The 23538-nt window shown below is 38.0% G+C and overlaps 2 protein-coding genes across 2 annotated transcripts; both read left to right on the plus strand.

The window, feature by feature from the left end:
* The first annotated feature begins 1418 nt into the window (after window positions 1-1418).
* On the plus strand, window positions 1419-6560 carry LOC131363818 (cytochrome c oxidase assembly protein COX11, mitochondrial). Its single transcript, XM_058406721.1, has 5 exons — window positions 1419-1538; window positions 3079-3446; window positions 3566-3721; window positions 3897-4022; window positions 6125-6560. The coding sequence occupies exons 2-5, from the start codon at window positions 3138-3140 to the stop codon at window positions 6305-6307; spliced, it is 774 nt and encodes a 257-aa protein (XP_058262704.1). The 5' UTR covers window positions 1419-1538; window positions 3079-3137; the 3' UTR covers window positions 6308-6560.
* A 1178-nt stretch (window positions 6561-7738) lies between these two features.
* On the plus strand, window positions 7739-16432 carry rab40b (RAB40B, member RAS oncogene family). The gene is made up of 6 exons (XM_058406720.1): window positions 7739-8313; window positions 12321-12381; window positions 12809-12869; window positions 13817-13894; window positions 14089-14311; window positions 15399-16432. Exons 1-6 carry the CDS (start codon window positions 8172-8174, stop codon window positions 15668-15670), a joined length of 837 nt encoding a protein of 278 aa, XP_058262703.1. The 5' UTR covers window positions 7739-8171; the 3' UTR covers window positions 15671-16432.
* The last annotated feature ends 7106 nt before the right edge of the window (window positions 16433-23538 follow it).

Below are 23538 nucleotides of genomic sequence, written 5' to 3' on the forward strand. Positions count from 1 at the left end.
TGGAATAACAGATAAACATGTATGTACAACTATAGATATGCATTTCTACATATTTATTACATTTGTTTTTAATAATTATTCTGTAAGTCATCCATTAATTTTATTGGAGTTTATTGGAGTTTAATTTAAATCTATTTAGTTATCTTTAATGATATTTACATATTTATTTCTGAGGTCTGTGGATTTTTTATTTTGTAATTACCATTTGTGTTTAAAAATGTGCATCATCATTCAGCAAACCTGGAGCATATATCAAAACACTTACTGTAAAACTGTCACAAATAAACATCTAAATATAGTAAATAAGTGCAGATATACTGTACATGTGTATTTCTATATTAAAGGTCTGTTTTAACTGATGTTTCATTATTTTTTTTTTTATGTCTAGTATAGACAGCATTGTGGTCCAGCAAGCTGTGATGCTGCTTCACACCTCCAAGGTCACTGGTTCGATCCTGATCTTACTATCTGGGCTGTTTCTGTACATGTTCTTTCTGTGTTTGTGTGGGTTTTCTCCACATGCAATTTCTTCCAAAAGCATATCAATATGTGAACTGGTTATCTGTTCTAGGTGTGAATGTGGGTGTACATGGTGCCCTGTGATGACCTCACCCCTGTGCTCACTGTTCCTAGGATTGGCTCTGAATGCACCTGACCAGGATAAAGGATTTAATGAAGGTAAAAATCGATTTTTAATCAGTAACATTTTTACATATTTACACATATATTGTAGTGATAGTGATGTAACAATAAATAGATATCTAATAAATAGGTACATGTCTTTTGAATAGATTTCAATAAATTAATACATCTATACATGTATATCTGTACTTACCATTTGCACTGTCACCTGTTACATATAAAATTGCATATCAAGGCTCATTTCTCTTATTCGTGCCCCCCCCCTTTTAAATTGTAATTTATATGCTGTATTTATTTGCTTCTTATATATCTTGTAGTTTTTGGTCTTAATATTGCACTAGTAACTTCTGGTCAGTTATCACATTACCCTGTGTATACTGACTATATGTAAGATATACAGTGTGCAATATACAACCTGTCTTTGTGTTACTGTCTCTATTGCTGCTGGATATCTGGGATCAATAAAGTATCTATCTATCTATCTATCTATCTATCTATCTATCTATCTATCTATCTACCTAACTGAAAAGGTTCAACATAGGTCACCCAGTTGACTTGCTCACGGAAAATACAGTAAGTTCAACTCTAAACAGTCTTAGTAAACACAGAACAGACATTTACATATGAATTTATTCATTTATTATCTATCTCACATAACTGTACCCTCAGGAGAGCTGAACTGCGTCTCTCTATCAACCCTAGCGGCGAATTTATTCTGTGTCATTTTATTTCCTAACACCAGGTGGCGGTATTCATGCACATCTTGGAGCAAAAATGGTTTCTCGGAACTACTGCTACAGCATTTTGTTTTCGGCGGAGTAGTAATTTAGTGGGACCAGTTCACCTCATACATGGTGCAGGCTTTTAGTTGTCTACCCCGCTGTCATTTGATTTAGGTAAGACTTTTGTGTTGTATTAGTATTATTATAAAGGGTTACACCTGTTACATTACTCCTCCACACTGCTTTAACTCTGATTTATATGGTAACTGGAAGGACACAGCGTGTTCAAATGAACATGTTAAACTAGCTGGCTATCTAGTTAGCTAGATGCCCTTACATCCATCAGTGTTCAGGACAAGGATGTTGTATATGCAGATTAATTGTCATGTGAAATGAATGGGTTTAACCCAAACCTCAGTCGGCCTATTAATATAAAAATATAAACTTGGCTCTAATGTGTGATATCTGTGGAGAGTTCAGAGATCTTTGTCGATCAAATATAGGCAAACCACTATATTCCACATTAAAGCAATGTATATGAAGCAAATATGTATTAAGGGGATCTGTGGAATTTATTTTACAATTAGAAGAGTCCCTGGCTACAAAGTTTAAATACCACTCGCAGATTATGATTACATTTACCTGAAGATGACCAGATGACCAACTGTCCAGATATTGACCACTTCTGGCAAATATCAGCTTATACTTAAGTATTATCGTTAATATTATTATAAATATGAGCTCTGTATAAATAGTCAGAAGTGCTGGATTGACCTCATTTTGAAAGAACATAAGTTTAAATATTATATATTACTGTACAGACTTTATTATGGTGTAATCAGTGTTCACATGATATCTCAGCACATTTTAAGCACATTGTTGATGTTTTCATGGTTACTAATGCATCTTATTCATGTAAGCGTTCTTTCAGTGAAAAGTAATTAGACATACACTTATATTGTCAAAAGTTTTGGAACACCCCTACAAATCATTGAATTCAGGGGTTGGGCTTGGCCCTTTAGTTCCAGTAAAAGGAACTCTTAATGCTTCATTTTGGACAATTTCATGCTCCCAACATTGTGGGAACAGTTTGGGGATGACGCCTTCCTGTTCCAACATGAAGTTGGTCCACACCAGTGCACCAAGCAAGGTCCATAAAGACATGGATGAGCGAGTTTGGTGTGGAGGAATTTCACAGAGTCCTGACCTCAACCTGATAGAACGTCTTTGAGATGAATTAAAGTGGAGACTGTGAGCCAGGCCTTCTCGTCCAACATCAGTGCCTAACCTCACAAATGTTCTTCTAGAGGAATGGATCAAAAACATAAACACACTCCTAAACCTTATGGAAAGCTTTCCCAGAAGAGTTGAAGCTGTTATAGCTGCAAAGGGCAGGCCAACTCCATATTACATTCACGTGCATGTAAAGGCAGACGTCCCAATTTTGGAATGGCTCTGAATCTCGTGCTAATTCATCCCAAAGGTGTTCTATCAGGTTGAGGACAGGACTCTGTTCAGGCCAGTCAAGTTCCTCCACACCAAACTCGCTCTTACATGTGTTTATGGACCTGAATTCAATGATTTGGAGGGGTGACCCAAAACCTTTGGCAATGTAACGTACTAGTTCTTAATAATCAATATACAATTTCTCTTTCTATATAACACTGTTATTTTAATCATAATAATGATTTCAATATACTATTTTGTGCTTCAGGTGCTACAACCTGGTGAAAAAAGCTGTCCTGAAGAGTAGTTCCTCTAGACCTGGAGGGAATGTTACTGTCCTCTGCACTCCGTGGGTGCTGTGTAAAGCACTACATACAGCAAGCATTTTGTAATGCACAGAAATGTGTTAAAAACCTGAATGTCAGAGGACTAGCATCCTCCAGCAGTCAGCTGTTTGTCAGAAGAACCCCTCAGCGCTTTGTAAACCAGACACGAGGGGCTAAAACCCACAAGCAGAGGCAGCAGGAGGAATGGAAGCAAAAAAACAAAACCATCTTGACGTATATTGCAGCAGCTGGGGTTGGAATGATCGGCATGTCATATGCTGCTGTGCCACTCTATAGACTATACTGCCAGGTCAGTGCAAGATGCATGGCTTTAATATTGCAGATTTGTCAGCCATTTGAGTCAAAATAGCCTGATACAGATTTCTTGTTATTGCAGATGGTTGAGAAATGATCTGTTTTGTACCTCAGGCATCTGGACTGGGAGGCACAGCAACGGCGGGACATGATTCAGATTCAGTGGAGACAATGCAGCCGGTTAAGGACCGCATTATTAAAGTCACCTTCAATGCCGACACACACGCCAGCCTCCAGTGGAAATTTCGTCCTCAGCAGTCAGAGATTTATGTGCGATGATGAATTGTTGCTTATAATTAAATTATTATTCAATAAGCCACGTTAAAAATGATTCGTACACATGAGTGTAACAGTCAGCATGGTTTTCAGTTTTAAGGCTTTCTCTAAAGTAATGCAGATTTGCCTCTTCCTTTTATTCTTTCATTCTTTTTTTTCCTTTTCTTAGATTGTGCCAGGAGAGACTGCACTGGCATTTTACACAGCCCAGAATCCCACAGATAAACCTGTGATAGGAATCTCTACGTACAATGTTGTGCCATTTGAAGCTGGCCAGTACTTTAACAAGATTCAGGTAACTGCTTCCAATTTGTCGTTATCTGTATTGTTTTAAGAGGTTTATTTTTATGTTTTACATTACGTCTTTCTACCTTAAAAGAAAGCTCCACCCCAAAACACATGAAATATATTTGTACTGAAATAGTGATGTGCTATCCTGGTGCTTATTTGTTAATTTTGTGCTGTAGTTATGTTGCTCCTGTAATAGGTTTTTAATTATATGATGTCACAGAGGGGCATTCGTGTGATGCATTTACAATAGCTTTTAATAAGAGAAAAACGTTTAATGATCTCAGAGTAGAAGAGACTGCATGTTTGACCCAATGTACCAGAATGCACTTCAGCTATACAAAGCTGCTATAGCAAATGCTTAGCTCGGCTACTATCCATGAAGTTCCAAAGTTGATGCTTTGGAGCCTGATCTATTGAGCAGGGAGTACAGATGAGAATGTGCCAGAGCTGAATAGACTAAAGGAATAAAGTGCTGCTGCATCATTCTCTTTAAATAGAGATGAAGCGAGGTCTAAATCTCTCTTCCAACACTACCAAGTGGTAGTGAAACGGCATTAAGGGTAATTTAGGAAATATGATGTTTAAAGATGTTTATTCTAAAAAGTCAATTTAGAATTTATTACAAAATGAATCTTGGACTTTAAAAAAAAATGCCTTAAATCTAGTATGATAGCACTAATTGTATTGTCCTTGATATATGTGCTTGATACACCAATCAGCCATAACATTATGACCACTGGCAGGTGAAATGAAGAACACTGATTATCTCCTCATCATGGCACCTGTTAGTGGGTGGGATATGTTGGGCAATAATAAAAGGTGAACATTTTGTCCTCAAAGTTGATGTTTTAGAAGCAGGGGAAATGGGCAAGCGTAAGGATTTGAGCGAGTTTGACAAGGGCCAAATTGTGATGGCTAGACGACCGTACCAGAGCATCTCCATATCTGCAGGTCTTGTGCGTTGTTCCCGGTCTACAGTGGAAGGAACAGTGGTAAACCGGCAACAGGGTCATGGGTGGCCAAGGCTCACTGATGCATGTGGGGAGTGAAAGCTGGGCCGTGTGATCTGATCCAACATATAAGCTACTGTTGCTCAAATTGCTAAAGAAGTTAATGCTGGTTCTGATAAAAAGGTGCATCACAGTTTGTTGTGTATGGGGCTGCATAGCCGCAGACCAGTCAGGGTGCCCATGCTGACCCCTGTGCACCACCAAAAACGGCAACAATGGGCACGTGAGCATTGGAACTAGACCATGGAGCAATGGAAAAGGGTGGCCTAGTCTGATGAATGACGTTTTCTTTTACATCACATGGATGGCCGGGTGCGTGTGTCACTTACCTGGGGAACACATGGCACCAGGATGCACTAGGGGAAGAAAGCAAGCCGGTGGAGGCAGTGTCATGCTTTGGGTAATGTTCTGCTGGGAAACCTCGGGTCCTGCCAGCCATGTGGATGTTATTTAGACACGTACCACCTACCTAAGCACTGTTGCAGACCATGTACACCCTTTCATGGAAACGGTATTCTCTGATGGCTGTGGTCTCTTTCAGCAGGATAATGCAATGTGCCACAAAGCAAAAATGGTTCAGGAATGGATTGATGAGCACAACAACGAGTTTGAGGTGTTGACTTGGCCTCCAAATTCCTCAGATCTTAATCCAATCAAGCATCTGTGGGATGTGCTGGACAAACAAGTCCGATCCATGGAGGCCTCACCTCGCTTCTTAGAGGAATTAAAGGATCTGCTACTAACATCTTGGTGCCAGATACCACAGCACACCTTCAGGGATCTAGTGGATTCCATGCCTCGATGGGTCAGGGCTGTTTTGGCAGCAAAAGTGGGACCAACACAATATTAGGCAGGTGGTCATAATGCTGATCGGTGTATATCACTTTGCTTGTATCTTCATTTGTAAGTCGCTTGGGATAAAAGCATCTGCTAAATAAATACATGTAAGATCATGTTAGTTATAAAGTTTTATTTACAAGGTGTTTTACTGAGAGCCTTTGTTTTCCTGTCCTCTGTCTGTATGTTTTGTGTTGTTTGCAGTTCCTCTCCTTATTGCTTGCATTAAACTAAACTCTGTGTTTTTGTCCTAATACAGTGCTTCTGCTTTGAGGAACAGAGGTTAAACCCTCATGAAGAGGTGGACATGCCTGTTTTCTTTTACATTGACCCAGAGTTTGATGAAGATCCCAGGATGGCTCGAGTTGACACAATTACACTTTCTTATACATTTTTCGAAGCCAAAGAAGGACAGACGTTACCACTTCCTGGCTACAGTTAAACCAGCAGCACATCCTATATTTTTCAGAGACTTAACATTTCTAATAAACCATGAAGAGAGTGGTATTTATGGAATGATGCGTTGCTAAAGCCTTATTTTAATGATTTTGTCTGTATTTTAACAGCGTTTAGGTGGAAGGTAATGCACTATGACCATGTTATAATGCTCCATGTGAAAGAGCACTGTATCTGACCACTGACCACTCTGTTATGATGATGACTTCTCCAGTGCAATAAATCAACAGAGGACTGAAGGTCGTGAATTATTTCTGAACACTAGATGGCGCAAGTTTCTGTTTTGCCGCCATTCGCTGAGAAACAGTCCACATTATTTGCCTTTATAGTATAACACTGTATAAGATGTTACGTGTTTAAATTTGGTTATAATGCAACTTGACATGAGGAAAAATATCTGTCGCCTCAGAACATAAAGATTGAGAGTTTGGAAGATTGCGCAACTGTAGATATCAGAGACATCTTCCTTCCTTACATAACATCACATCATCTAGCCTTGACTGAAACAAACTAAATTGCGCAATGTGAGTATAAAAAATAAGAGATAAAGGTGCCATAAAGACACGCCCAGATAGAGACCTTTGAGCTTATCAACCTTTATGTACACCACACAAAGTGAGCAGCAGACTAAACAGCAAGTGTACTGTAGATGTGACCTTAATGTTTAATAACTGACTGTCATGCACAATGTCACCATTTAATTTCTAGACTAAAGGCCAGTTGATTGGTTATTGTTGATAGCAGAGGGGGAAAATTCATGTATCATAATTGACATAAAAACATAATTTGTTCAGTTGGTTGCTTTATTTCCTGACAGTCATTTCCCATACGTTTATTCCTCATAAATGTAAATGTCATTAATGCAACGTTCATAACAGACATTTTGTGTGATTATTACGTAATACTCGGACAGTCAGGTTTACGAGTATGTTTTTCTTGTATAAAAATCCATCTGCATCCCCATCTAAGTCCTGACTCTCGGTTCGGACTTTATGAATTGTTTTAGACCACAATAAAAAGGGGGGGAATGATAACGCCTGGTATTGTGCTTCACCATCTACGTCATTCTTCATGCCCCGGAAAACAACAAACCCAACCACGTTGCGCTCGGAGGGGAGAGAGCGCGCGCGCTGACCTGGGATCAGTGTGACCCTCCGTTCACACGCTTTGAAATCAACAAAGCCAGTGACGTCACCACTGCACGGGAATCAGCGCTTATCAGGGCTCGACGCTGTTAACCACGCCCACTCTTCAACCTTAAGGCGCAGATATGGATTTTGATGGACGTGTTCTATAACTACTGAAAGGACAGAGTTGCCCTAGCAACTCCACGAAAGAGCCAATCAGGATCGATCTAGGGACGAGCTTCCTTTTTCTTTTTTTTTCCCCTCTCTTCTTGTTGAGAGGAGCTACATTGGAATCCTAACAGATCAACCTCAATGGACCGATGCAGCTGGGAAGCCAAAACAAAGCAGATAGAGAAATAGAATAAGTTTTGCGCGCGCATAGTGTAAGGAGGTCATGTAGTGGTCATGGCGCGTGTGGTTCATAAGACTATGAAGAGGAATAAGCAGCCAGTCTTTTAGGATGATGTAGCCGTCGCATATTAGTGTCTTTATTCCCAGTGAGCATAACGTAATTCCTCGACAGCATCACTAAAATCAGAACAAGCTGTACTCTCGGTGCTGCGTGTGGGAAACAAAGCCAAGTGGCGAGCAAAAAAATATTCAGGCACAGATCAGGAGATTGCGCTTGGAGAAAAAGCAAGATAGAGTAAAGATACCGTAAAAGAAAAAAGAAGAAGAAGATGCCGCTCCATACTGAGCCATGGGAGTGAGCGCTCGGTGAAGATGAGCCACAGGAGCAGTCCAGCTAAAGCGTACGATTTCCTGTTGAAATTCCTGCTAGTGGGAGACAGTGATGTGGGCAAGGGGGAGATTTTGGCCAGTTTGCAGGACGGGGCTACAGAATCTCCTTATGGATATAACATGGGTGAGTCATTCAGATAACATGTAAGATGGATTGTTTTTCCTTTTAACTAGCCGGCTTTGAGCTATGAAATTGCTTTTTTTTTTTTTTATCTGTCAAGCTCTTTGTTTACATCATTTCCACATAAACAAAGTTCCTGAAACATCTCAAAATGTTTACTGTAATACATGGGGGAAAAAATGTGTCCCTTATGCTTCATGGCATTATGTTGTGTCCAGAAAGCAATACTTGGCTGGAGTTTCTATAAATATTTTTATCTCACCTAAGTTAAAGGTTTTATTTTAGAATAAAATGTAGATGCATCTTATTTAATAGTTCGCTCGCAATGCATGCTCTTATAGAGTTATAAAGGTTGACTTATCATTAACAGTTGAACTCTGGTAACACATGACTATGCTTTGGAAGAGAACTGCTCCTCTGAGATCAGTGCATTTCAGTGCAACCCCATAGGGAAAATGATGTAAAAGGTGGAAATAATGGCACCTACTATCCTCCGTTTGTAAACAGTGTCTCCTAGTTGAGATAGATAAGTGCAGGCATTGTTTATCACAAACGTTTCGGTAGCACAAACCTGTTTTTTTCCTGACTTGAGTGTACATGAGCTTATGTTTCACTTGTGTAAAAATGTGAACCATCCACCATCTGTAGCTCTTTCATAAACATTAGGATTGTTCAGTCATGCTGCTGGCTTCTGTTGTTCTGTCAGTGTGACCTATTGCATCATGAATCTTTAAAATGTTTAATGATTCACTTAGTCTTATCAAGGGTCATCATCTGAATACATATTATCAAAGTCCATGTGTCATTGGAGTACTCTGAGACTCATTTACACATGATAGGTTACCCTACTGATGTGTAGGATGGGGAGATTGATGACAGAATGACTTAGATGCTTGTGTCAACATTTATTGTGAATCACAGACTGTTTGTTCCATGTCAAAGAGCAGAGAATACCATTCATCCTAGCAAGCCAGCATTATTTTGTAGGTGTTGAATGAAGACAAGGAAACAGGCGATTGATTACAGTTACATGTCAGAGGAATTGATGGTTAGGTTACTTCATATGGAACCTTTGGCCGGCAATTACAAAGAGACAAGCCTATTGCACTGTGCTATTGACACAGGATATATTAAATCCAAACAGCTCCAAGATTAGATTCCTGGTGGGAGAGTGATGCGTACACAGAACATTATGCCACCCTCTTCCTCCGTGTCTTGAAATTTCACAGTTGATTTCATCTACTGTGCCTCATCTTTGGCATCATTTTTCCTCCTTAGGCCTCCACATGCAGCTGCCAAGATAGTATTATTCTGAAACCAGAGTCTCTAAGATATTCAGGATCCAGACAGTGAGTATACTAGGACTGTAGCCCTGTGATTTAGTTTAACAGATTGGATTTAATATGGGATAGATGATAACCGTGCAGAGTTGCCAGATCGCAGAAGGCTCTTTTCTGTCTGGCACAATTATTATGACTGTCATAACCACTTACATAACTCTGCTTTCCTCTGCACTCAGGCACTAAACAAGATGAACCAAGTGGGAGTGTGAATGCAGCCAAGGTTTGCTGGCAATAAAAGCGTAGAATATACAGATGTTTGTCTAAGCGCTTTTGTGTGACCCTCTTTGGAAGGCTGTGTTCTCAGAACGAATGTTTATAGAAAGATGCCTTTCTCCGTAGCCTGTTCCTCGGTGCGTCACCAACAAATGAAGCATCTCAGCTTTCACCATGCAAAGCCGCGAAAGAAACCTCACAGCTGAAGATTAAGCCAAACATTTCTCTTCAGTGTTTTTAACTGAACTTAAGGTCAGATAGAGAAAACTCCGGTCTGCTTGTGCTACTTGGTTAACAAAGCAACCCGTCTCCTCAAAGACGGAGGGAACACAAAGGGCATTTGTGTTGTGGTTTGGTCTGTTTTGTACCAGCGAGTGTGTGCCGGTGATAGCTCTATGAGTCCGAGCTCTAGAACGTCATCACCTTCTACAGATTTCAGCTTCTTACCGCCTCTCTCCAGTTGGTTCTCTGTGTGTCATCCTGTCAGAAAATGTCCAGGCCTTGTTGCCGTGTTGTGTGAAGGAAGAGAAAAGATGTGCTCTGAATAATTGTACAGGGAGATGGAACAAGTTGGTGTGAAAAAAATCTGTCGATGAATCAGTGGTTGCCTACACAAACAGGAAGACTGCGTTTTGCAGGCAGACTTATGGACAAAAAAATAGCATGGCTTAATGGATACAAAGCTTCTCTCCAGCCTGTGATTTCTGAAGGCATTTTGCTAATTGTTTGTTTGCTTGATGATTTGTATTCCGCTATAGAAATAGGCTCTTGTTTTTATTGTACTGTCCCTCACTATAAAGCTTTCAAACCTTGCTGTCTGCTGGGGTTCAATGAATTCTAGTGGGAAATATTTAAGAAATGCAGCATATGTGAATTTTGTAAGGAGATGATGCACACAAAATCCATGGTTTCTAAAAGGAAGCACTCAGGCCTTCACTTCATTCTTCTTTAATCCCTCACAGTGTGACTTGACTGGGTAAAGGACATATTTATCATGTATCACATCAAGTTCTGCAGGAACGTTTTACAGACTTTTGAAAGAATGCCATGGTGCAATGTTCTGTTTAAGGACATGTTCTGTTTAAGCATATCTTCAGAATCCTTCTGGTTTTCACATCTCAAGCTCACATTAATGCCTGCGGAGTTTGTGATGGCACCATTCAGACAGTGATGGATCATTAACCCAGCCCTGTCACTTAGATATGCCTCAGAGATAAGAGTATGTATCCATATTGGCTTTCAGTCTGGCTGTCATTAAGGAATGTAGTTCTTCTGAAGTAACCCAAGTGATCAGTGTGTGTGTGTGTGTGTATGTGTGTGTGTAGAGCCAACCACCTCACAGATTTGACACTAAGCACTCTTAAGAAAGGCATCTTTCCTTTGTTAGTCACGGATGCCCATAGACATCTCAGTGTGAATAGTGGAACACAAAACGAGATGTGAAGCAATTAAAATATATATTTCCTTGTTTGTTTGTTTTTAATAAAATGTATACAAAGCCTGTTTGGATTTGTTTTAACTGGTTTTATCTCCTTTAGCCCCTGAGTATCATTAATAAAAGTTAACTACATCATTTCAAAAGTATATTTCGTTGTAATGGTTTACACTAAGACCATTACCAAGAATAATCCCTGAACTGCGAAATAAATAAGCCATAAAAATGTTTCCACAGTAATAAACCATTGTATTAATTGAAGTTTGGCTAAACACTTAACCAAAGAAGCCACATAAAGAATACCTGCTTCAACCAATATGTATTTCATCCTGGAGATAAAAAAATATGTACCTACATAAATATCCAGTAAAGTGCATATCTAAACACTGGAATTTATGCTCATAGATCAAAGTTATGCTTATATATTATAGATATATAAAAAAAAAAAATCAAAAATCATGTTTCACTTAATAATTTAATGATACAGACACCAATTTATAAATTAGCTTTAAAGTTCTATTATTACTTTTTTACATGATTTATGGTGTGTTAATGCTTGAGTTCATAATATATTAAGAAAAAAATAAAACACTTCAGGTCATGCTGTTAGGAGAAAAAAATCTGTGATGCTATAATCTGTGATGCTGTAACCATGTTAATTATTTGTCATCAACAACACAACCCAAAATACTTTATTTATAAAATACTACTAGCAATTACATTTTTATTAATTTAGCATTGACAGATTCTGCTTTTTCTCAAATCAACAGTTAATGTTGCATAAAATTCACTATAAAAGTTAGCAAACTCATATTATCACTATATTATTGCAGCCCATGCCATCCTATGCTGTTACTATACAAACAAAATGATGACAAAATAAAACAGTTGCATTAAAATAAGCCTGTGATTTGCCTTATGGCCAGAGCTTCTGCAGTAAATAAGTTAACAATAAAACCTGAATGGAGAATTTCATAAATGCAATACTCACCATTAGGTTATGCCATTTTCTCTTACAGGGATTGACTGCAAAACCACCACCATACTGCTTGATGGCCGTAGAGTCAAACTGCAGCTTTGGTGGGTATATCTGCATCAGAATGAGTTAGCACTCAGTTTAGAAAGACATCTGAAAGCAATTTTAAAAAATAGTAAATAAAAAGTTAAATGGTGTATTATGTGTTTGGAACAGCGATTGAAATGAGCCTGAGTATAGAATTTATACCATGACTCTCCAACACTTCTAATGAAACACTCAGCCAAGTGTATATATATATATATATATATATATACATATATAAAATTCATGCTCTATGCACAGTGTTGCAATGCTTGTAAAGCCATGTATGTTTAGCTTCTGCTCACTGTACACCAGAAGCCTTTTACTTTACAAAGTACAGAGCAGACGGATGTCAGGGAAATATCTGAACTGCTGTCAGCCTGTCTGTGTGCTTGTTTTCCATAGCACAAGAATACTGGACTGAGAGTGGTGGTGTTTATTTTTCAGGGACACCTCTGGACAGGGACGTTTCTGCACCATATTCCGCTCATACTCTAGAGGAGCACAGGTATGCACTCAGATGTTTTTCTCAGAAAATCTCTTACATTCAAGAACCAAGCAGAGAGAGAGAGAGAGGGAGAGAGAAAGAGAGAGGATTTGGGCATTGCATTGTTGGAGGAGTTGTTGAAATTTATCCAGGATTTTGAAATGCTCCACCCAGAGATCAGCAGTTCCTGTTCAAACTGTGTGGTATGTGGTTAAACAGGGGTGGGTCGCTGCTGTTAATGTGACATTTCCCGTGCACAGGCCCATACACACATGTCATAATCTTGTCCACAATGAGAGGAAATCGTCCTTCTTAAATGACGCCACACTGTGTGCTATTTTATGCACAGGGAATCATTAAACTGGGTATGTCAGCTCTGTGGGAGCTAATAAAGAAATATTACTGGATCCCTTATTAAAATGTTCATAAAGTACGTTATTACTTTCCTACTGTCCTAACATTCAACTCCCCGACTGTCACCTGGGAGCTTATTTTTCTGGACTGTGTATTTAGTAAGGAATGCTATTAAAGGATAGTAAGATTCTGAAGTTTTTTATTGATCTTACAGAAAATCCAAGCTAATATAGGATTCATGATGATATAGGATGTACAGGATTATATCATTTATGATGCTGTGACACTATAATAGTTTGTATATATATATATATATTTGTTAGTTTAATATTAGTTTATTATAATCCTTAGATTACTCTGGAGCCTTTTTCATAGCTGTTACTATACAAACAATAACGTATTAGAATGAGAGCCTTAATCTAAACCATGCAGCCGTCACTACTCTCAGAGCTGCTGTTCCAGAAAATGAATCAGCATCAGCAATCAGCTAGTCATCTTCTTACCAATCAGAATGGAGAATTCAATGTATTCTGTATTTATGGAATGTCTAATACTGTGTATCTAATGTAACACAGTGTAATGCAGCAATGTAATGCAGCATATGTTTTTCACAGGGTGTTATCCTTGTATATGACATTACGAATCGCTGGTCCTTTGATGGTATTGACAGATGGATTAAAGAGATTGATGAGGTAAAACTTTCCCTTACTTATGCTTTCATTCTTCTTTCAGTAGTCAGATATCTGTGCTATAATATGAATGAGTATAGCAATGATCACATTTATACAGTACCATGTGGTGCAGAAAACTTTGAGACTGCCCATCTCTGTTTACATGTGGCTTAAATATTATCTGGTTTTTTTTTTAAATTTTAATTAATACCCAGCATGCACCAGGAGTCCCTAAAATCCTGGTGGGGAACCGACTGCACTTGGCCTACAAACGTCAGGTGACGACTGAAAATGCCCAAGCCTTTGCTGAGCGGCTGGGTGTCACATTTTTCGAAGTCAGCCCTTTGTGTAACTTCAACATCACTGAGTCCTTCACAGAGTTGGCTCGCATAGTACTAATGCGGCATGGCATGGAGAGACTCTGGAGACCTAACAAAGGTACCAGCACTAAACTGTTTAATTATTCACAGTCTAAAGTATCACACTGACTTAGGGTTTAATTGCATTGCGTGTGAAGGTCGGAATTTAAATAAAAGTGAGAAGAAAGGTGAGCTGTTCGGGGTTTTCTTGTTTTTGTTTTTGTTTTTTTGAGCTCATTAATAAGCAATATATGTCCACATCCAGAGAATATGTATAGTGCAGTCTTCTGGAATGTATTTAAAATCAATTTAAACAGGCCTCGATTTAAATCTAATTTAGTCTAAAGTAAATGACCTCATAACTTTACACAGCAATTACATACGCAGCCAAAGAATGCTTAGTAAACCAAAAGCATGCAAAACTTCTGCAGCCACTTTGGAGACACCCAGTGGTTAAATTCCAGAGCCATGGCCTAGGATTTAAACAAGGCTGTTAGATCCAACATAAACAGAATGAAATGATTACAGAAGTTAGTTTAGGGTTGGTTCTGTGGATATAAGCTTTAAGGTTTTGTTTTGACTGTGGTTATGAACAGTGAATAAGATTTTTGTTTTTAATCTGTACTAATAATCCAAGCCAGCCTTTGTTTATTTCTGTTAATACTGCAGTTGTCACACTAACAGGTAAGAGGTTTTACCCAAGTGACAGCTTTTAACATGTTTGGTATGAAATCAATAGAGCAATACAGAATAAAAAAAATAAGTCACCAATGAATTTGTGTGTGTGTGTGTGTGTGTGTGTGTGTGTGTGTGTGTGTGTGTGTTTGTGAACGCGCGAGAGAGACAGAGAGAGAGAGAGAGAGAGAGATTTTCCATAGACCATTATTTTTGTGTTATGAGTGATACTTTGTTATATAATGCATTACTCAACCCTAATAACTTCATTCCTATTCATAGATATTAGATTTTACTACTATTTACTGTCACTGAGCACTGAATACAGAAGTATTGTGTTGCAGGCAGACAAATATTGTCTCTTTGATCCTTAATAGACACTGATAAATGTAGGTAGTGTATCATTTGATCCTCTCTCTCTCTCTCTCTCTCTCTGTCTCTCTCTCTCTCTCTCTCTCTCTCTCTCTCTCTCTTTCTCTCTGTGGGTGCAGTGTTGAGTCTGCAGGATCTGTGCTGCCGATCCATCGTCTCCTGCACTCCTGTGCACCTGGTGGACAAACTCCCGCTTCCTGTTGCCTTAAAGAGCCACCTGAAGTCCTTCTCCATGGCCAATGGCCTCAACGCCCGCATGATGCACGGACGCTCCTACTCCGTCATAGCCAGCAGCGGCGCGAAGAGGAACGGAACGAAGAAATCCAAACTCATCTACCCACCCCTGAGCCCATCACAGAGCTGTACGAGGACCACATGCAAGATATCGTAGTCTAATGACTCTAATGACACAGTCTGCTCTCACAACATCGGCACACAGTTAGAGATCACAGCTCAACAGGGTTTCACTGACGAGAAAGATGCTTCCCAGTGGCTAACAGTGTCCATGCTCATTTCATCAGATACTCGGGATGTGTCCTTCATGCTATACCTGAATGTGATTGCTCTAAGAGATTGAACAGACCCATGAAAAGGGATTGGTGTCAAGCCATTACATCACCACATTCTTCATACATGTACAGAATATTTCATCCTGTTTGTAATTGAGGGGATAAAAACATATTGGCACTGCAGTTTAGCTCTGAGGACATAAGCGATGCTTAGCGCCGCTGAACTCAGACTAAGCACAATGACAGCGAAAGCAGTCCTGTTTTTAAATCTCTCTTTTTAGAGTGGACCTAGTTGATAATACCAGCTTGTTTTCTTACTCTTATTCTAATGCTCTTCAGGGTACACGCATTGAAAGAACGTCAGTGTTGAGAAATGCACCTCTTTGTATTGTGTATTTAAGTCATGTTGTTTGATACAATGTTGTTATTATTCTTAATTATTGTAATGCACATAAACAGTGACCAGTATTGTAATATTTTATATGGAGTGACACCAAAGACATGGGAGACTGAAGAAGCTTATCAGTGCTAACACGTTTTGTTATCAATTCAACACTAATATTTCAAACACACTGCAGAACAACAGCAATTCCTAACGAGCTTTCAGGTTTCTTCTTTTTAATAAAAGTGTGTTACCTACCAGATCTCATGTCTGCTGTTTTTGTTTTTTTTCCATGCATTAATCAATTCATCCCTATAGTCACATGTACAGTTGAAAAGTTGAATGTAAAGGTTTGGAATGATGAAACTGACAAGACATTTAATGTAAAATTTAAAGATGGTATTGCATAAGTATCCATAAGTGTCAAGTAACAAAAAGATATCAGTGAACTGAGTTAAGGGGCGAAAAGATGTACTCCAGCAGGTACTGAATATTGTTCTTTCCAGTCCAAATGAGCTGAGAAATTTTAATTTGAGTTTCAACAAATGCACTGTCAATTATAAACCATAATTTAGAATATGAAGCACATTTTGTCTGCTAAAGTGCCACTACACAATATACTTAAACACTGCAGCTGTGTTATCCATCTGCCACTTACTGATTACTGCAACCTACAAAGGTTTGTGCAGTGGAATAAATTTTTTTCTTTTTTTTTTTTTTTTTTTTACAAAATATAGCAGTACTTCTCAAGAGAAATCTTAAATATTTAATATACAGCTTGCCTTAGTTATTTGGTTATAGGAACAATACCTAATACATTTGAAACTAACTGTAAATATTATTCTGTTATTGGAGAACGGTGCAGCTAAAAAAACATTATACATCTTCAATGTTCTAGCAATCACAAACCTGGATGCTGACTAAAAGATCTCTCAGAACTACAGTGCAACAGATTCTTCAACCCAGATTTCCTGAAATAAACTCATTACTCATTAACATCACGTTTGATTTCAACACTATGACCTTCTCGATTTTATAACACACCAAGAGCCGCCGATGATTGCTCCAGATACAACATTCCTTTAACTACAGTGCAGGAAAATGTAAATATTCTAGATTTTTTTTTTAATATCTTAAATTCTATCAAGAAAACCCACATCTATGGTTTATTACTCTATTTATTGCATGTAAAGTATATTGCACTGTCATAGTTTAATAATAAAAACAAACCTCAAGATTAATTTGATATCCTTCCCCTTTCCTGGAAGTGACACACCCCTCTGTTACAACTATCTGAGATGTGCAGCGCTGGGCAGCTCTGTTCTTTGAGGAGAAAGCTAACATCCTAGTAAGAAAATAAAAATAAAACAAACAGTGAAAGTCTACCCAAGCCTATTGCACAGTAACACTGAAAAAAACAATTGTAGTGAACTTTCTAGTATATCACCTAGTTCTAGAAACAATTTTAAATCATTACAAGCTGCCCTTTAAAATTAACATCACAGTTCCAATAATCATCCAGTACTGAAAGTATTTTGTTGAAGCCTGTAAAGTTTATTCACTGGCAGTTTACAGAAATCATGTGATAAACAGCATAGCAAACAAATAGTCTAACATCTTATATATAGCAAGGTTTTTAGGGCTATATCTCTAACCAACTCCTAGATCATAGCTTTGTGCTGAAGAACCAGCAGATGGCATGCTTGTCACATTACTGTGCTTTGTGTTAAAGGAAAGACTTCAACCTTGCAGGCTCTTCAAGAAGACATCTAAAATACGTACTAAAAAGGGTCAATCACTTTGAGAAACATCAAATTTGCAAGTTAATCAGGGTTAATGTAGACATACCTTAATAATGGCAGCAAATAATAAAGTCGGTGGGGTTTCAATGTTAAATTACTCATAAAATACACCTAGGTTTTTTTTTATGTGACAGAAAATTAATTAACAAGATTAAACTCGCAGGTACTGACACAACTGCAGGGCAGGAATATGGAAGTATTTACATATTTATGATCCAGAAACACTTAAATCCACCTTGACAAATTAATGCTAAGGACAGAACCTTTTAAAATATTTAAACCTTGATCAAATTATCTAAAACAGAAGCAAAATGTGGACATGTATCAGTGTTTATTTTCTTATACATGCTTCTGAATGCAGTGGAATTGTTTTAAGGGGCCACGAGAATAGGCACTTACTCAATGGTTTTTTAGTCTTATAGACATTAACAGCTATATCTGTTATACCTATAGCTATATCAGCTATACCTGCAGATTTTGATACCCACACTGGGCTCATTGCAAAGTGGTGTTCTTAAATTTTCACCACAGGCAATGTTGTTCAAATGGTGCTATTAAGTCAATATATTGTGGCCACTTTGTCGTATCCTAACCCACATCCCTCCAAGTGCCATGAACAGAAGTTACAGACAGACAGTCTGCAGGTGTGTCTGTGCATACAGAGCCAAAACTCATCAGCCTAGCAGACTGCCATCTGGCCAGGAGGGGAAAAAAAAAGCTTTCTGAGAAGGCCACCTCAGGCTTTATGATCATTAAACTTGTCCAGTTGTCAATTTCTGGTCATTTTGATCCAAGTAACTGCTCTGCCCTTGTCAGAGAGGGAGAGAATGAGCTGCGCATTATTTGTCTCTTGTTGCCAAATTCTTTTTCAATCTCATCCCAGTTTAACGGAACTGCCAAACTATTTTTAGATAATTATTATGGAAACTAGATTACAAAATGGGAGTGTATGCTTCCTGTAAAAAAAAAGTCTGGAATGCCTATCGTACCTTATAAATCATAGGCAGGAAAGGAGAAAGGGGCTTCTGCCAAGTCACTGCTTATAGCAAAGGCTGAGAGAAGAAAAAAGAAATGAATTAGTAACCTCTAATAATCATATAGTCAAAGATGTTTTACTTTGAGCCATAATATGTGTTGTTCAGGGTGTTGTTTTCCCTGAATAGACTCACAGGATGTTAATTGTCTCAAAAACATTTCTTTTTCCTCTACACATACACACACACACACACACATTTTCGTACTGTGCTTCCACTGAAAAAAAAATCAGTTGCTTAGTGAACAGTTTCTCTTTCAGCTGGTCAAGGAATTACCCTCATTTCATCACACTTGTACCGTCACGTCAGCTACTGTACATCATTTTATTGAAAATCTTTCACAATGGTTCACCATCTGATACCACAGAACAGTTTGATAATTTGATAGCTAACTATATAGAAAACAATATATATCCAGGACAATAGAGCAATTAGAATATTTTACTGTCATGTGAGAGGATAAACACTAACAGAAGAAATTGATCACCTACTAAAAATAATCAAATCCCCCCTTAACATCTACTATGTGCCAAAACCCTTACAACTAGCAGTTATTGCACTATTTGCACTTTAAACTAATTCGTTTTAAGAGATGTAGATGGATTTTATTCAATATTTCTGGAAAATAATGTCTCTGTAAAGCTCATCCACAGCTTCTTAGGTAAATCTATGTTTTTAGTATGTGTGCAGAAGTCAGTTAAGTAATAATGTTTCTGTAAGTAAGTCTGCTGTTAGTGCATTTTCAATAAGAGTGCTACTTCTGGTTAAAACTAAAGTGTTAGTGGCAAACAATTACTAATGATAATTGTTCCATCATATGTGCTGTTTATAGTGTTCATAAGTTCAGGTCTGAGGACATTTTACTCATAAAAAAAGACAACTTCTAGTCTAATGTAGCTCTATTTGAGTATGAATCCTGGTGTAGATGTCTGCCAGGTAAAGTTTGAGTAAATCTTACTCCAGTATGTTTTCCAGTGTGCACATTCAAGACATTGTTTTAAATAGATTATTTGTTTGTAGTTTTTTTACGTACTGGAGTCAATCAAGTATATCTGTGAAGTTTTCCTGTTTGCTCCAGTATCACCAGTCAGCAGATGGAGCAGTGGAGAAACACATTCAGTACAGATGTATCATAGTGGAGGATCAAGAGAAAAGCAGGAAGTATTTTTGGAATCTAAATGTGTCACGTAGAAAGTGTGGTAAAAATCTGTGTGCAGACTGAGCTGTGAACGGCCCCATGTTTAGTCAGGAGAGGATTCACACCTTCACTAATCTCTTTCCTTTCTAAATACTCGGCTTCAGAATTAAGCTCTCTAGCCATTTTGCTCATAATATTGGCAAGAATTTAAAATAAATAAAGCGCCTGAACATAAAATTGGCAACACCAAGTAACGTTTGTGTACTTGGCCAAATCGGATCTGAATTTCCGAAACTTGATAGGGAAGGAAAGATTGATAGGAAAGATCAGTCAGCCTTAGAAATAAATAGATGTATGTGAAAGGAAGCTTTGTAATCCATTTCTGGGTTTAATGCAGCTATTGCTGGGGATTAGAGGCAGTAAGTATGGGATGGTGACGGTCCTGCTCAGAAGAGTGAGAAAAATAATGACAGTTGTCTGCAGCCATCATCCGATCCAGCTGTATTAAAGCTCCATGAAGAAATCATAATTCTCCTTTTTGGTTTAGGACCTATATATGACAGCAGAAAGATGGTATTGGAAACAAAGATGACATTTTCACCTAATATGATGTTCCTTTCTTTATGCAAGACAGGGATACACCCTAAATGGGATGTCAGTCCATTGCAAAACACCATCCATGTACACATTCACACGCTTATTCACACCTAGGGCAATTTAGCTTAGGAAATCCAACTAGCATGTTTTTGACCAGTGGGAGGAAACCGGACAACCTGTAAGAAACCAGCACAGAATAAACATGGGAAACTCCCTACAGATAATAACTTGAGCTCAAGAACCCTGGATTTTAAAAGCTGCCATGATATTTCCTAGTGTGTTTCAAAATGGCTCATTTGGTATGTAACACATTTACACTGATCACTTATAATGAACCTTAACTTTTGTTAAGGTAAAGCACTGTTTAAATGATGTTTAATTGACTTTACTAAGCTTTATATCGCCTAATATATTCAGGTTTCCACTTTCCAAATGAGCATTTGAAACTTTCATGGCTCCCATCAATTGAAACAGCAGTCTTCCAGATGTTACTCCTAGAAATTTGGCAGCAGGAGCAGCCCTAATTAATTTCATTTTTCTAGTGTATTTCCTTAACAAAAGCCTTTCTAATAATAGTCACCTTTTACAGCAGCAAAATGTCTGTCACAGTGCACAACACTATTTGTATATTTCCAGACTTTTTCTATTTTTTTTTTCCTCTCACAGTCCATCTGATGCACTGAGTCAGGCAGCTGTTGCCTGGGGTGTGTTGCACTCTACTGCTGAGAGACCTGACAGACTGACAGACCTTGGCCACGTGAGAACACCACACCATACCACACCAGAGCTTCTTTTGAAGGCTTTTCCATGTGACTGCAAGTGCACTTGAAGGACCCAGGACTTACATAATAGTGACATTGCATTTGGCTGTTCATAAAACCTGTTCCTGTAACATTACAACACACAATACTGTTGTAATGAGTTACCTATACTATTGCAATATAATGGCTTGTATGGAATGCAAGATAAGCATTTAAAAGCGAATAAGCATGAGTGCTCGGTTTTCTACTGATTTCAAACAAAACTGTAAGAAAACTTTGAATGCTAGCTATGAACTTATTTTTAAAACTTTTTCATACTGATTTGATCACTACAAGACATTTTTTATAGCAACAGGCATTTCTTCCACAGTGTATTCCTGACTTGTGTTCACAGAGATCTACTGCAACCCTAACCAACATGAAGTGGATACTAAAGATGAATGAACTTCTTCATATATTTATTTATTTATTTATTTATCATAGCTAGGGGATAGCAGTGCAATGTGTAAATTGGAATGCATTGAATTAGTCATTACATGCTGTGTGGAAATGGCCACCAGCCAATTTCCAGAAACACAGAACAGCAGCTAAATGCTATTATTATCATTACTGATTGCCACTGTTCTGCTTTCAGTTTGATTGATTATAATGTCCTTAAGATGAAAACATGTAACTGTGTAACAGTGCATCTTTAAGTATGATACAAAATAAGATGTCTACATGGGGGCATACAGTATACTGTAAGCTTTTTCTAACGCAACTGATGATTCTCCGATTATATTAGTTCATCAGTTAAATCACGAATTACAGACACAAAGCCACTAAATTGGTCATTAGCTAATAATATTAAAGGATATCAGAATAAAATAGAATAATATTTTAGAAATGAGTTTAATAGAGGCTAAATTTGACTCTGTGAATTGACCAAAGTAAGTCGTGTAAGGTGAATATAAGCAAGCCTTCATAAGTATATATTTGTTTTTGGGGGTTTTTTTGTTGTTGTTTTTTTCATGTGAATCATGTGCATATGTTTTATGTGAGGTTTGTAGTGTTGCATTGTCAAGCATATTCAAACCAGTGAGACTTTAGCTCCTGCACCTGTCAGAATGTCATCACCTGGTCTGCTTAAAAATAATTCAGCTGTATTTTTAGCTTTTGTTAAGATAGGTACATTGAACAAAGTACTACAGACAAGTTACAGACGTTCCTTTGAATGCAGGGGAAGAGGGGAAGAGGAAAAAACAGTATTGTGAAAAACAGTACTAAGGTTAATATAACAGTTTCTTGTTTTTTTATGGGGGGGGGGGGTACTGCAAAAGAAGCACTAAGGGATATCAAAGAATTAAACACAATTATGTTTTACACATCTCATTATAGGCAGGCTAAAGTATTTGATATCATATGATGCAAATGATATTTCTTTACTTTCACAAACCCGAAAATAGTAAAAAGAATGACACCATTTAAATTTATATACCAATTTTTGCACTGGCTAGAGAGTGTCTACAAATTTTGAAAGTAGAGTTTGTAGTATGTCTGAAGAAAACAAACTGTATCTGTTAGGTGAAACCAGCAAGGTCAGAAAGGAGTGTGTGTTTGTGTGTGCGTGTTGTTTGTGTGTGTGTGTGTGTGTGTGTGGTGGGTGGTGGGGGTGGTAAAGGGATTACGGAGAAAATCCACAAAATGGAAGACCCGAGACAAACCTTTATACTTATCACAAAAAAAGGAAAGTAAGGAAGAAAGGAGAGTGGGTAAAATTCCAAAACTTCATAAGCCAGAGAGGTATAAGGGGCAAAAAATAGCAATGTGTGAAATAAATAAATAAATCAATAATAAGGTTTGAAAATTGGGAAAGCTCCATTAATGAGTATAATAGTACAGAATCAGTGATGGGGAGGTGCTCAGGTAGCGAGAGAGACAGAGAGAAGGGAGGAGAGTGTGTGGTAGTGAGGAGGGCGCATGGGAGGGAGGAGAGGAGGATAAATCTGTACAGCAAGATTATCAGGGCTCAGAAGCTGTTACATCGCATGGAGAGC

This window comes from Hemibagrus wyckioides, linkage group LG13 (assembly GCF_019097595.1).
Source record: "Hemibagrus wyckioides isolate EC202008001 linkage group LG13, SWU_Hwy_1.0, whole genome shotgun sequence".
NCBI classification, from domain to species: domain Eukaryota; kingdom Metazoa; phylum Chordata; class Actinopteri; order Siluriformes; family Bagridae; genus Hemibagrus; species Hemibagrus wyckioides.

Excerpts from the sequence above, each read along its gene's own strand:
- rab40b (XM_058406720.1), top strand. The coding sequence starts at position 8,172 with ATGAGCCACAGGAGCAGTCCAGCTAAAGCGTACGATTTCCTGTTGAAA. Across the intron at positions 12,382-12,808 it reads AGAGTCAAACTGCAGCTTTG|GGACACCTCTGGACAGGGAC; the intron begins GTGGGTATATCT and ends TTTATTTTTCAG. Across the intron at positions 13,895-14,088 it reads GGATTAAAGAGATTGATGAG|CATGCACCAGGAGTCCCTAA; the intron begins GTAAAACTTTCC and ends ATTAATACCCAG.
- LOC131363818 (XM_058406721.1), top strand. The coding sequence starts at position 3,138 with ATGTTACTGTCCTCTGCACTCCGTGGGTGCTGTGTAAAGCACTACATA. Across the intron at positions 3,447-3,565 it reads TCTATAGACTATACTGCCAG|GCATCTGGACTGGGAGGCAC; the intron begins GTCAGTGCAAGA and ends TTTGTACCTCAG. Across the intron at positions 4,023-6,124 it reads AGTACTTTAACAAGATTCAG|TGCTTCTGCTTTGAGGAACA; the intron begins GTAACTGCTTCC and ends GTCCTAATACAG.